The sequence below is a fragment of the Dipteris shenzhenensis genome, chromosome 33, assembly GCF_047967505.1.
Source record: "Dipteris shenzhenensis isolate YYH24624 ecotype China chromosome 33, Dip_SZ_1.0, whole genome shotgun sequence".
Taxonomy (NCBI): domain Eukaryota; kingdom Viridiplantae; phylum Streptophyta; class Polypodiopsida; order Gleicheniales; family Dipteridaceae; genus Dipteris; species Dipteris shenzhenensis.
In genome coordinates this window covers 5,049,887-5,064,567 of record NC_141628.1, presented here as the reverse complement: position 1 = coordinate 5,064,567, position 14,681 = coordinate 5,049,887, and the positions used below count along the sequence as shown (strand labels likewise).

General features: G+C 42.1%; 1 protein-coding gene across 1 annotated transcript; it reads right to left on the bottom strand.

Annotated features, from left to right (window-relative positions):
• Window positions 1-1,067: 1,067 nt before the first annotated feature.
• LOC147879572 (uncharacterized) lies at window positions 1,068-13,994 on the bottom strand. The gene is made up of 3 exons (XM_087371401.1): window positions 13,877-13,994; window positions 1,299-1,462; window positions 1,068-1,217 (listed from the first exon to the last, which is right to left on the bottom strand). Exons 1-3 carry the CDS (start codon window positions 13,992-13,994, stop codon window positions 1,068-1,070), a joined length of 432 nt encoding a protein of 143 aa, XP_087227527.1.
• Between the last annotated feature and the right edge of the window lie 687 nt (window positions 13,995-14,681).

Sequence of the window (14,681 nt, the reverse complement as noted above, 5' to 3'; positions counted from 1 at the left end):
GGGGGAGAAACTGTGTGTAAATGAGGGTGGGGGAGTGTTTCTTTTATAGATGTAGGAGGGGGTAGCTTCTAAAACGTGGCAGAGTGTGTCCAAATTGGCATGGGGGCTACCCTCCTTGAAATTTGTTGGGCTCCATGGCGGCTGGAGTTTTAGAGGAAACCATATCAATCTATAATAAGTTGGGGGCTGGATCTACAGAGCAGATATGACATCTATTTAGGAAAATTGTGGGCTTCATCTATTATGCGATATGATGTATAAGAACGTTAAATTAGTAAATCAACTAAATGCAGGGTTTTTAGAGGCAACCTATCAAATTATAACAAGGTGAGAGCTTCATCTTCTAAGCCAATATGACATGTATTTAGGAAATTTGTGAGCTTTCCATGTACGATGTGAGATGATATATAAGAAAGTCTGAATAATAAATCAACTAAATGCAGGTAAATTAGGCATGAGTTTTGGATGCAATCTTGTCAACTTGTAGCATGCTGTCCTCATATAGTCAACACTACAAGGCATAGGCCATTTTCCGACGGAAATACCGACCCTTTTTACATTAAATTTTTTTTTTCACGGGCGCAAACATCGCTATAAGTGTCGCTAAAAGCGTCAGAAAAGGAGCATCGCTATAAAGCGTTGGAAAAGGAGCATCGCTATAAAGCGCCGCTATATAGTGACATTGGCAAACGTCGCTATATAGCGACGATGCAAACGTCGCTATATAGCGACTCTATTAATCGTCGCTATATAGCGACACTAGTAAACGTCGCTATATAGCGACGATTAACAGAAGTTAAAAAAAAGGGTTAGTGGGGCTAAACAGGGCTTTCTTTTGGCCCTGTTTAGTCCCACTAATCTTTTTTTTTTTTGTAATTACAAAAGAAAGTTTTTTATAACAAAATTTCCCTTGCTTGCAGGGTGATACAAAATTGTTCTTGTGAAATGATGAGTAACAAATGCATATACATGTCGGACATATACAACAGTGTTTGTAACAAAATTACCCTGTCGAAAGGGCGATACAAAATTACTCAAACGAGGGGATATACAAAATGCTACTACCACTACTCATCCGAATCCGAATCATCTTCGTCTTGTTGGCCTGTTCCTTGGTCCTCGACACCTGCGTCTTCTCCCTCGTCCTCGCCACCTGCGTCCGATCCTTGGCCCTGTTGATCGCTCGCCTCCGATGATGGGACGCTTGAGCTTTGACCCTAAGAGTGAACCATATAAATCGAAAATTAGATTGGAACTTAAATTAAAAAGTGAGATTACAAGTAGGAGTAAACTTATACCGTGCGAGCAGCCACCTCAGCCCAATCGACCGTCGCTCCCATTGCCTCTTGCTCAATGAACCACGGCTTTGTTCCTATCCGAAATGCGCGTCGTGTCTCTGCATCTGTAGGAAGACGACCCATCGCAGCTTGCTGTGGATCCAATTTACGAGAGTTAGAGTTAGCTAAAGTGCATGTAATATGTAAGTAAAACAAATAGAACAATACATTAAATGGGAAGAAGTAGACTTACCACGGTTGCCTCGAACGCATACCGTCCGCCTGCACCAAAGTGCGAAGTACCTATGACGTCCAGCCGTCTCTTCGCAGCCCTCCTCTGACCCTCGAACATTTCGGGATGGTCCCTATGTTGCTTCTTGAAGTACTTCCAATCAGCTTTGTCTGCCCAGCTGGGTTTAGCCAACCCCTTTGTAATGGAAGTACGCAAGGTTGATCTACGATGCTTCAGGACCAAACCCATGCGCTCTCGCATATAATCGTCATTAAACTCCACATTTGGCGGATTAGGGTATCTTTGTTTTAACTCATCAATCACCACCTGCTTCTTTTGGGCATCTTGATACTGCCAATCGGTATTTATGCCGCTCTTGAAGTGATGACTCATCAACCTCCTCATGGTGGCCATCACTGATTTGCCCTTTTTATCTTCTATTATCTCTCCGGCAGATGTGATTTGATAGGAGAGATCCCCTGATGAGTAAGGGGGACTGACAGTAGTAGAGTCTGAAGGAGTGGAAGCTGCGCGAGCGCTTCTAGAGCGAGGAGTAGCAGTGGGAGTAGGAGAGGGACCTGACTGATACTGTGTCTCTGGACCAAGTGGAGACCTAAAGGAGCGTGAGTGTGCTGACTCGTCTACATCTCCCGAGTCAGCACAACATGAGCCGCCCATCCTACTCTTCCTTCCCTTGCGAGAGGCATGCGCAGGTTATGATCCCGCTGTCGAAGGGGTGCGAGGGGATGGCTGGGCAGTACGTCCACCCGTCGGTGTAGGGGAAGGAATTGCGGAGGTCCTCTGAGAGAACAGAGAGAAGAATCTTGCTGCCTCCTCATCGCTCATCTGTGCTACAAACTCGTCGGGACTCCCGACAAAGCCATGCGTGGCTAGCAAAGGAGTTCCCCGAGGGGTAGTCGCAGTGCTACGTGGAAGAGGGGTCGGACCAGGGGTAGTCGTAGTGCTAGGTCCGAGAGGAGTCGGCAGGGGTAGTCCTCGGGGTAGTCGCTTGAGAGGAATCAAAGTCCTCTGGAGCATATAGATCGTGAGCTCTCCTCCTGTGAGGCTGTCCGTACTCGTCGGATGAGCGACATGATCCCATGTCTAGCATAGACACAAACACGAAAACAGAAAACAAAAAAACAAACATAAGCATTCTCATAGGCATAGGCATAGGCAAGAAGAAAGAAGAGGGAAAGAAAAGAAGAGGGAAAGGAAAGAGGGAAAGAAGATGCAAAGAAAAGAAAAGAATGAGAATGCGGAAATAGAGAATGAGAGAAGGGGGAAATAGAGAAGGGGAAAGAGATGAGGGGGAATGAGAGAAGCATAAGCATAAGCTTATGTGGAAATAGAGAATGAGCTTATGCGGAGATAGAGAAGGAGAGAAGCATAAGCTTATGCTTATGCTTCTCTCATTCTCTATTATGCTTCTCTCCTTCTCTATTTCCGCATAAGCATAAGCATGAGCTTATGCGAAAATAGAGAAGGAGAGAAGGGGGAAATGAGAGAAGGGGGAGATAGAGTGGGAAATAGAGAATGAGCTTATGCGGAAATAGAGAATGAGCTTATGCTTCTCTCATTCTCTATTTCCGCATAAGCTCACGCATAAGCATGACCTTATGCGAAAACTTAAGCATAAGCTCATGCTCATGCATGAGCATAAGCATGAGCTTATGCTTATGCTTATGCTTAAGCATAGGCATCGGAAATAGAGAAGGAGCTTATGCAGAAATAGAGAATGAGTTTCCGCATAAGCTTCTCTCATTCTCTATTTCCGCATAAGCTCATGCATAAGCATGAGCTTATGCGGAAACTTAAGCATAAGCTCATGCTCATGCATGAGCATAAGCATGAGCTTATGCTTATGATTATGCTTAAGCATAGGCATCGGAAATAGAGAAGGAGTTTATGCGGAAAAAGAGAATGAGCTTCCGCATAAGCTTCTCTCGTTCTCTATTTCCGCATAAGCTTATGCATAAGCATGAGCTTATGCGAAAACTTAAGCATAAGCTCATGCTCATGCATGAGCATAAGCATAAGCTCATGCGGAAAAAGAGAAGGAGCTTATACGGAAATAGAGAATGAGTTTCCGCATAAGCTTCTCTCATTCTCTATTTCCGCATAAGCTCATGCATAAGCATGAGCTTATGCGGAAACTTAAGCATAAGCTCATGCTCATGCATGAGCATAAGCATAAGCTCATGCGGAAAAAGAGAAGGAGCTCATGCGGAAATAGAGAATGAGTTTCCGCATAAGCTTCTCTCATTCTCTATTTCCGCATAAGCTCATGCATGAGCTTATGCGGAAACTTAAGCATAAGCTCATGCGGAAAAAGAGAAGGAGCTTATGCGGAAATAGAGAATGAGTTTCCGCATAAGCTTCTCTCATTCTCTATTTTCGCATAAGCTCATGCATAAGCATGAGCTTATGGGGAAACTTAAGCATAAGCTCATGCTCATGCATGAGCATAAGCATTGCGGAAACTTAAGCATAAGCTCATGCTCATGCGGAAAAAGAGAAGAAGCTTATGCGGAAAAAGAGAAGAAGCTTATGCGGAAATAGAGAATGAGAGAAGCATAAGCTTCTCTCATTCTCTATTTTCGCATAAGCTCATGCATAAGCATAAGCTTATGCGGAAACTTAAGCATAAGCTCATGCTCGTGCATGAGCATAAGCTCATGCTTATGCTCACGCGGAAAAAGAGAAGGAGCTTATGCGGAAAAAGAGAAGGAGCTTATGTGGAAATAGAGAATGAGAGAAGAGGGAAATAGAGAAGGGGAAAGAGATGAGGGGGAATGAGAGAAGCATAAGCATAAGCTTATGCGGAAATAGAGAATGAGCTTATGCGAAGATAGAGAAGGAGAGATGCTTATGCTTCTCTCATTCTCTATTATGCTTCTCTCCTTCTCTATTTCTGCATAAGCATAAGCATGAGCTTATGCGAAAATAGAGAAGGAGAGAAGGGGGAAATGAGAGAAGGGGGAAATAGAGTGGGAAATAGAGAATGAGCTTATGCTTCTCTCATTCTCTATTTCCGCATAAGCTCACGCATAAGCATGAGCTTATGCGGAAACTTAAGCATAAGCTCATTCTCATGCATGAGCATAAGCATGAGCTTATGCTTATGCTTATGCTTAAGCATAGGCATCGGAAATAGAGAAGGAGCTTATGCGGAAATAGAGAATGAGTTTCCGCATAAGCTTCTCTCATTCTCTATTTACGCATAAGCTCATGCATAAGCATGAGCTTATGCGGAAACTTAAGCATAAGCATGAGCTTATGCTTATGCTTATGCTTAAGCAGCGGCATCGGAAATAGACAAGGAGCTTATGCGGAAATAGAGAATGAGTTTCCGCATAAGCTTCTCTCATTCTCTATTTCCGCATAAGCTCATGCATAAGCATGAGCTTATGCGGAAACTTAAGCATAAGCTCATGCTCATGCATGAGCATAAGCATAAGCTCATGCGGAAATAGAGAACGAGTTTCAGCATAAGCTTCTCTCATTCTCTATTTTCGCATAAGCTCATGCATAAGCATGAGCTTATGTGGAAACTTAAGCATAAGCTCATGCTCATGCATGAGCATTAGCATAAGCATAAGCATAAGCTCATGCGGAAAAAGAGAAGGAGCTTATGCGGAAATACAGAATGAGTTTCCGCATAAGCTTCTCTCATTCTCTATTTCTGCATAAGCTCATGCATAAGCATGAGCTTATGCAGAAACTTAAGCATAAGCTCATGCTTATGCTTATGCTTATGCTTAAGTATAAGCATAAGCATAAGCTCATGCGGAAAAAGAGAAGGAGCTTATGCGGAAATAGAGAATGAGTTTCCGCATAAGCTTCTCTCATTCTCTATTTCCGCATAAGCTCATGCATAAGCATGAGCTTATGCGGAAACTTAAGCATAAGGTCATGCTCATGCATGAGCATAAGCATTGCGAAAACTTAAGCATAAGCTCATGCTCATGCGGAAAAAGAGAAGGAGCTTATGCGGAAAAAGAGAAGGAGCTTATGCGAAAATAGAGAATGAGTGAAGCATAAGCTCCTCTCATTCTCTATTTCCGCATAAGCTCATGCATAAGCATAAGTTTATGCGGAAACTTAAGCATAAGCTCATGCTCATGCATGAGCATAAGCATGAGCTCATGCTTATGCTCATGCATGAGCATAAGGATAAGCATAAGCTCATGCTTATGCTCATGCGGAGAAAGAGAAGGAGCTTATGCGGAAAAAGAGAATGAGCTTATGCGGAAATAGAGAATGAGAGAAGCATAAGCTTCTCTCATTCTCTATTTCCGCATAAGCTCATGCATAAGCATAAGCTTATGCGAAAACTTAAGCATAAGCTCATGCTCATGCATGAGCATAAGCATGAGCTTATGCTTATGCTTATGCATAAGCATAAGCATAAGCATAAGCATAAGCATAAGCTCATGCTTATGCTCATGCGAAAAAAAGGAAGGAGCTTATGCGGAAAAAGAGAAGGAGCTTATGCGGAAATAGAGAATGAGAGAAGCATAAGCTTCTCTCATTCTCTATTTCCGCATAAGCTCATGCATAAGCATAAGCTTATGTAGAAACTTAAGCATAAGCTCATGCTCATGCATGAGCATAAGCATGAGCTTATGCTTATACTTATGCTTATGCATAAGCATAAGCATAAGCATAAGCTCATGCGGAAAAAAAGAAGGAGCTTATGCAGAAATAGAGAATGAGAGAAGATTCTCTATTTCCGCATAAGCTCATGCATAAGCATAACGGCTCATGCTTATGCTCATGCGGAAAAAGAGAAGGAGCTTATGCGGAAATAGAGAATGAGAGAAGCATAAGCTTCTCTCATTCTCTATTTCCGCATAAGCTCACGCAGAAGCATGAGCTTATGCGGAAACTTAAGCATAAGCTCATGCTCATGCATGAACATAAGCATGAGCTTATGCTTATGCATAAGCATAAGCTCATGCTTATGCTCATGCGGAAAAAGAGAAGGAGCTTATGCGAAAATAGAGAATGAGAGAAGCACAAGCTTCTCTCATTCTCTATTTCCGCATAAGCTCATGCATAAGCATAAGCTTATGCGGAAACTTAAGCATAAGCTCATGCTCATGCATGAGCATAAGCATAATCTTATGCATAAGTATAAGCATAAGCATAAGCTCATGCTTATGCTCATGCGGAAAAAGAGAAGGAGCTTATGCAGAAATAGAGAATGAGAGAAGCATAAGCTTCTCTCATTCTCTATTTCCGCATAAGCTCACGCATAAGCATGAGCTTATGCGGAAACTTAAGCATAAGCTCATGCTCATGTATGATGCTCATGTGGAAAAAGAGAAGGAGCTTATGCGGAAATAGAGAATGAGAGAAGCATAAGCTTCTCTCATTCTCTATTTCCGCATAAGCTCATGCATAAGCATGAGCTTATGCGGAAACTTAAGAATAAGCTCATGCTTATGCTTATGCTTATGCTTAAGCATAAGCATAAGCATAAGCTCATGCGGAAAAAAAGAAGGAGCTTATGCGGAAATAGAGAATGAGTTTCCGCATAAGCAGAGCTTATGCGGAAATAGAGAATGAGAGAAGCATAAGCTTCTCTCATTCTCTATTTCCGCATAAGCTCATGCATAAGCATAAGCTTATGCGAAAACTTAAGCATAAGCTCATGCTCATGCATGCATGAGCATAAGCATGAGCTTATGCTTATGCTAATGCATAAGCATAAGCATAAGCTCATGCTTATGCTCATGCGAAAAAAGAGAAGGAGCTTATGCGGAAAAAGAGAAGGAGCTTATGCAGAAATAGAGAATGAGAGAAGCATAAGCTTCTCTCATTCTCTATTTCCGCATAAGCTCATGCATAAGCATAAGCTTATGCGGAAACTTAAGCATAAGCTCATGCTCATGCGGAAACTTAAGCATAAGCTCATGCTCATGCTCATGCTTATGCTCATGCGGAAAAAGAGAAGGAGCTTATGCGGAAAAAGAGAAGGAGCTTATGCGGAAATAGAGAATGAGAGAAGCATAAGCTTCTCTCATTCTCTATTTCCGCATAAGCTCATGCATAAGCATAAGCTTATGCGGAAACTTAAGCATAAGCTCATGCTCATGCATGAGCATTATGCTCATGTGGAAAAAGAGAAGGAGCTTATGTGGAAATAGAGAATGAGAGAAGCATAAGGTCACGCATAAGCATGAGCTTATGCGGAAACTTAAGCATAAGCTCATGCTCATGTATGAGCATAAGCATGAGCTTATGCTTATGCGGAAAAAGAGAAGGAGCTTATGCGGAAATAGAGAATGAGAGAAGCATAAGCTTCTCTCATTCTCTATTTCCGCATAAGCTCACGCATAAGGCATGAGCTTATGCGGAAACTTGAGCATAAGCTCATGCTTATGCTCATGCGGAAAAAGAGAAGGAGCTTATGCATAAGCTCATGCTCATGCATGAGCATAAGCATGAGCTTATGCTTATGCTTATGCTTATGCTTTAGCTCATGCTCATGCATTAGCATAAGCATAAGCTCCTTCTCATGCGGAAACTTAAGCATAAGGTCATGCTCATGCATTAGCATAAGCATAAGCTCATGCTTATGCTCATGCATGAGCATGAGCTTATGCGAATGAGAGAAGGGGGAAATAGAGAAGGGAGAAAGAGAGAAGGGGGAATGAGAGAAGCATAAGCATAAGAGAATAAGAGGGAAAGGAAATAGAGAATAAGAGGGAAAGGAAAGAGAGAAGGGAAAAGAGATGAGGGGGAAAGAGAGAAGGGGGAAAGAGAAGGGGGAAAGAGAGAAGGGGGAATGAGAGAAGCATGAGCTTATGCGAAATAGAGAAGGGGGAAATAGAGAAGGGGGAAAGAGAGAAGGGGGAATGAGAGAAGCATAAGCATAAGAGAATAAGAGGGAAAGGAAATAGAGAATAAGTGGGAAAGGAAAGAGAGAAGGGAAAAGAGATGAGGGGGAAAGAGAGAAGGGGGAAAGAGAGAATAAGAGAAGAGGGAAAAAAGAGAAGGGGAAAAAGGAGAATAAGAGAAGGGGGAAGAAGGAAAGAGTGGGAGGGGAAGAGAGGGTTCCTACGCCCATCACTGCAGCTAGCGCTTAAGGCGCTAGCTGCAGGCCAATGCAAATAATAAAAATAATAAATGAAAAAAGGAGGAAGCACTTACCTGAAAAAGTATGTCCTGCTCGGTGTAGTGGACTGGCCCTATAAAAGAGAGAAAACAACCCATTTTTTCAAATAAGATGTTAGTGGAAGTAGGAAATTACAAAAGCAACTTCTTGAAGGGAGGAGATTGAGGAGACAAGGAAAGGAGGAGATTGAGGAGACAAGGAGAAAGAGAAGGAAGAGAAATACAGAAAAAAGAGGTGAGTTTTCTTTCTTTCTTGAAATCTCGTTTTTTGTTTCAATCCTTTCAAAACAAGCATGAAAACTAGTTTACAGGTTTAGCAATACAAGAAGAAACACTCACAAAACTAAGGCTAACAAACAAACAACCTACATTGTTGAAACAAACTCACCTCTTGAAGAACTTTCTTTCAAGAAACCAAAGAGGGAAAAGGATAGAGAGGGAGTACAAGAGGTAGGAGAAGGGTGAGGAGTGGAAAATAAAGTGGGAGGTTGCTTAGAATAGGTGGGAGGTCGTCGAAAATAGGTGGGAGGAGATTTTGGATTGCTTACTTGAGAGATTAGGGAATAGTTTGAAGAAAACGCCGCACGATTAGAGTTTCGGGTTTTAACCCACAGCGTCGCTATATAGCGACGCTTATTCGTCGCTATATAGCGACGTTTTTAATTGAAAACATCGCTATATAGCAACGGAACAGAGGGTCGCTATATAGCGACGCTTACTGTCACTTTTTTAATATGGCCTCAAGAGAAGCTCAAACATGCTATTTTATAATTGGCAATATCTCCTCTTCATGCTTATGTTGTGATTTTATAAGTGTAGATGGAAGGGACGAGTGGAAGCTCGTCCGATGATGCGCCAACGCCCGGGAGCACGAAGTGGCTTACAGAGAGGTTATACTGTCATTGCACTCATTGCAAGCGAGAAGTACGACATCAACGTCGTATTATCATGCGCCACTTGCGGATGTATGGGGAGGAGCCGGAACCAGTACCCCCCATTGGTGTTGCACATGTTGATGGATCATCGGTAAGTCAAAGCTATTTAAGTTCGCAATCTTATTGTATACCAGGAAATAGAAGATCTTATATTTACACGAAATCTTAAAACAGGATGAGGAGGGTGACGAGGGTACACATATACCTTCTCACTTTCAACAAGACTATAGTCTCTTGGATGACGACGAGGGTATGGTCGACATGATGGATTCCATTTTTAGGGGCACTACATCCCACGTACACGTGATGTCAGAGTCGGAGGTCAAAATGCGAGAGTTGCAATCAACACAATTGTACGAGGGTGCTAGGATGTCTAAACTACGTGCTTGTCTCTCAATCTTGAATCTACAAGTACAGTATGGGTGGTCGGATACAAGTGTCTCGGCCTTAATGAGGTTGGCCCTTGCATTAATTTGACTCATTATTTGGATATTGTTTGTTTTGAGAATCATCATTTGGATAGTGTCTTTGTCATAGGTTGCTCTAGAAGATGTTGCCTGCACCAAATACCATGCCCGCATCAAGAGATGAAGCGAAAAAGATGCTAACAACGGTGGGTATGGATTATGATACCATCCATGCTTGCCGTAATGATTGTATTCTCTTTCGTCATGAGCATGGAGATTTGGCTAGTTGTCCAAAGTGTGGGGAACAACGATATAGAGATGACTTGCAGGGTGAGCGGATACCGGTAAAGGTCTTAAGACACTTTCCCATCATTGCAAGAATACAACACATGTTTCGATGCAAATCCATAGCGGAGTTGATGACATGGCATGCATCTCATCGGTCCACTGATCACACATTGAGGATTCCCGCAGATTGTGTAGCTTGGAAGCACATAGATAATCAGTGGTCGGACTTTGCGAGGAAGCCATGCAACTTACATCTTGGGCTAGCCATGGACGGCATGAATCCTTTCGGGTTACGCTCGATATCTTGGTCGACATGGCCCATAGTCGTGGTGAATTACAATATCCCACCATGGCTAACAATAAAAAAGGGACACCTCATGCTTGCACTACTTGTGCCAGGAAAGTACAAGGCAAAAAACATGGACGTGTACATGGCACCTTTGATAGAGGAGTTACAGATATTATGGAGAGGAGTGTAGGTCTTTGATATTTCCAGAGCTCCTAGACATACCAATGATATTTTGGTCAGGGGTATCTTGATGTGGACCATGCATGACTACCCAGGATATGGAGAGTGCGCAGGTACGTGGTTATGTCTTTACATGTACAATGAGGGATTATGCTTTTTTTACTCTCTTTTGCACGCATGTCTTGTACTAACACATTCATGCGCGCGTGCAGGACTTGTTACAAGTGGGTACCATGCTTATCCTGTTTGTGGACCGGCTCTGAAATCGCTTGCACGCTACTCCAAACATATGAGGAAAAAGGTTTATGAAGGTCATGCTCGATACCTTCCGCTCGACCATCTCGCACGTGGAGGTCAGCTTGATCCACCACCATCATTTCTGAAGTATTGGGGTCAGTTACAAATCAATCATCTCTTGGATCCCATGCATATCTTCAAGAATGTGGGGGCTACTATTTGGGCATACTTGGTTGGTTCCAAGGACTCGAGAAGAGTGCGAGAAGACTTGCATGCTATGAATAGGATGTCTCGTTTGTGGCCCCAAGTGCATGCTTCGGGAAAAGTTGTCCTCCCGAAAGCAACGTGGATCCTCTCTACGAGGGAGGAGGCAGCGGTCAAGGCAGACATTGCCTCTTTTCAAACACCGACAGGGTACATGCGTTGCTTGAAAGGAGCATTTTCAAAGGACAATAAGCTTAGTGGCCTCAAGTCCCATGATTGGCACAAGGTCTTACAGGTATTCTAAGTAGAATTAGTGTACCGATAATAGTGATGCGTTAGCGTAATTATTATTATGTTATATTGTTGACATGACTTCATTGTTGCTTTGATAGTTCATCCTCCCAATTACAATAAAAGGGTGCTTACAAGAAGATGTTAGGAATGCTATATTCAAGATCTGTGGTATTGTGAGGTATGCTTACTATCAAATCGCATTATGTATTTTCTTAATGGACATGTGAAATAGGTGGATATCTCAAATATCTTACATATGCATGGACATGTGAAATAGGTGGATATCTCAAAAAGAGATCTCTATATCGAGCATCGAGAAGGCTAGGGTGGAATCCATCGAAGCCGTATGCTTGCTTGAGAAGCACTTTCCCTCAAGCATTATGACAACTCAAGTCCACTTGCTTGTACACATAGTTGATGAGGTGGCTATAGCAGGTACCGTTCATAATTGATGGATGTTTTTTCTCGAGCGGTTTATGAAAACTTTAAAGGGGTTTGTAAGACAAAGAGCAAGACCGGAAGCAAGCATGGCAGAGGGATGGCTTGTGCAAGAGTCATTAGTATATATCATAGAGTTTCTTGCATCCACGGATCCTGATATGCCGCAAGCTTGGCACAACAAGGATGATGATCGCATCATTGGCGAGGTTCCCCAGGGAAAAGGGATTGAAAGAAAGATGAGCGAAGAGCAAATGGAGAAATTCAATAAGTTTTGTATCCTCAATAGCCGTGAGATGCAGAAGTGGATTGAGAGATATCACCCATCTTCAATATAGGTGGTTTTTCATCCGGATCGTTCTGATCCAAGATGGTGGTACGTGATCCAAGTTGCACCACGAAGTAAGCAAATTTTTGAAGATCGAGATGTGGATATGGAGATGCCACTACCAATGCCGGATCCAATTGATGAATCTAGCGAAGAAGATGTAGATCACCATATGAGCCAAGAGGAAGATGCGCATAATGACATTGCACGGGAGGAGGATGGAGATCACGATATTGACGAAGAAGACAACAATCATCAAGATCAATCACCACACTTAAGCTTTATTGAAGAAGATGATCAAATACTTTTAGGTGAACGTACGATCTTAGAGTACGATGATGATATAGGAGATCAACTCAGTATAGAGTTGGAGATAGACTTGCTTGGCGCCTTAGACTTGGCTCAAGATGAAACAGTTGATGTAAATGCTCTTATTTGATTTTTCTCATCTCAAACTTGGACATGAATATATGAGCTTCAAAGGCTTGATGTACATGCTCTCATTTTTTATTTCTCTATGAGCTCAAACATGTATGAAAATTTAAAAAAATTTATCATTGGAAAAAACTAACTTTTAAGGCCTATTAAAAAAAAAAAAACCTCTCTGTAAAAACGTCGCTATAATATTTTGTATCAGTGTCGCTATATAGCGACTTTTGAAAGTCGCTATATAGCGACTTTTGTAAAGTCGCTATATAGAGACTTTTAGCAACAGTGGCTATATAGCGATGATTTACGAAACCCGCTTTTCATACCGACGATTAATGCTAAGCAGGCGCTAAACGTCGGTATGTAAATGTCGCAATAGGATCCGTGTGTAGTAGTGCAAGCCTATATATACTAAAGCATGCCCCTCTTGAAACATAAACACCAAAAAATAGAATCCAAAAAAGGAGCTTATAGTTACAACAAGCTTCAAGATATCTTATAATGAATGCTAAAACATGCTTTTACTAATTGCACAAACTGATTGTAAGAAACTTGCTAACATGAAAGCCGCAACATTCAAACTTGCAAACAATGAGAAGCTTGCCTTCCACATGACATTATACAACATGAGTATCGAGTATACATTGTATTCACTCATGCTATAAAATCAGCCCTTGGCTTCTGGGGAATCCTAAAACATGCTTTTACTAATTGCATAAACTGATTGTAAGAAACTTGCTAACACGAAAGTTGCAACATTCAAACTTGCAAACAATGAGACATTATACAAGAACTATGTCCAGTATACATTGTATTCGCTCATGCTATAAAATCAACCGTTGGCTTCTTGAGTCAGTGTGTAAGCTCCAATGGGAGCGCATCATAGAAGTCCTTAGGATCATAGCCATGTGGATCAAAAATGGACTTATTGAAACAGCTCCCTATTTCATCTATCTTCATATATGTTATAACAAGTTGCATGAAATAAGGGTTGCGGTAGCCCTTTGATGTTCGCAGCCTGTGATTGAAGTTCCCAAACGTTGGGAGAAGGTATCCTATAATTTTCGTGGACACTTTTTCGGAGCAGGCGATGGTGGTAGAAAATCTGCAAGAGGGTCTACTGCTTTATTGATTAATTCATTGTCTTTTGTTGGCTCTGGCTCTGGCTCTTGCTTAGGAAGCGATGCCATAATTGTCCCCTGTTTCGACTCACCTCCATCTTCTTGTTTTTCTTCACGCTCTTGTAGTTCTTCTTCGCACTCTTCTTCATCGTTGTATAGAGAAAGCAATGCAATAGCATCCACTTGCAAGGTGCACCGACTTGTGTCCATTTTCTGGGGTGTGCTTTTGGTCTAGACTAGGACTAAGATGAGAAAACTATTTCGCTTGGCGAGATAGCCACACTTGCTGTCCGAAGGACAAACAAAACCATAAGAATCGACCCCTGAAAGCAGAAAAGTAGGCAAAATTTCAAGGGCATCCGAAAGCACGTGTTCACATAAACAAGGTGAATGGGATTCAACAGGCCTGCCCAACGAGAAGGAGAGATGAATGACAAAAAAAATAATGATGCTAAATAAGCAACGTGGCACACAGCCAATTAGATCACCACAAAATAAAGACGCCAAATAATTACACAGGAAAAATATTTTTTGTTTTCAAGATTGAAACTCATTACTAAGACCTACCCTTACTAGGGAGGCCAAAAACCTCCAATTGGTATTCCTAATTGTTGCGTTTGACCAATAGACTAAGTTTAACCCTACTTTTGTTAGCATTGCCTTCCAGTTAGCACTCAAGATGAATTTCATTCATGTGGCCTCCCTAGATGGTGAGAGGAAAAGGGAGCGAATTGCAAGGTGAGAGAGAGAGAGAAGGAGAAGAAGAAGAGAGAGAGGGAGAGAAAGGGGGGGAGAAAAAAGTGGAGGATTTGAAGGGATGAAGAAGAAGAAAAGGAGAGAGAGAGAGAGAGAGAGAGAGAGAGAGAGAGAGATGGAGAATTTCATGGTCATTTGCTC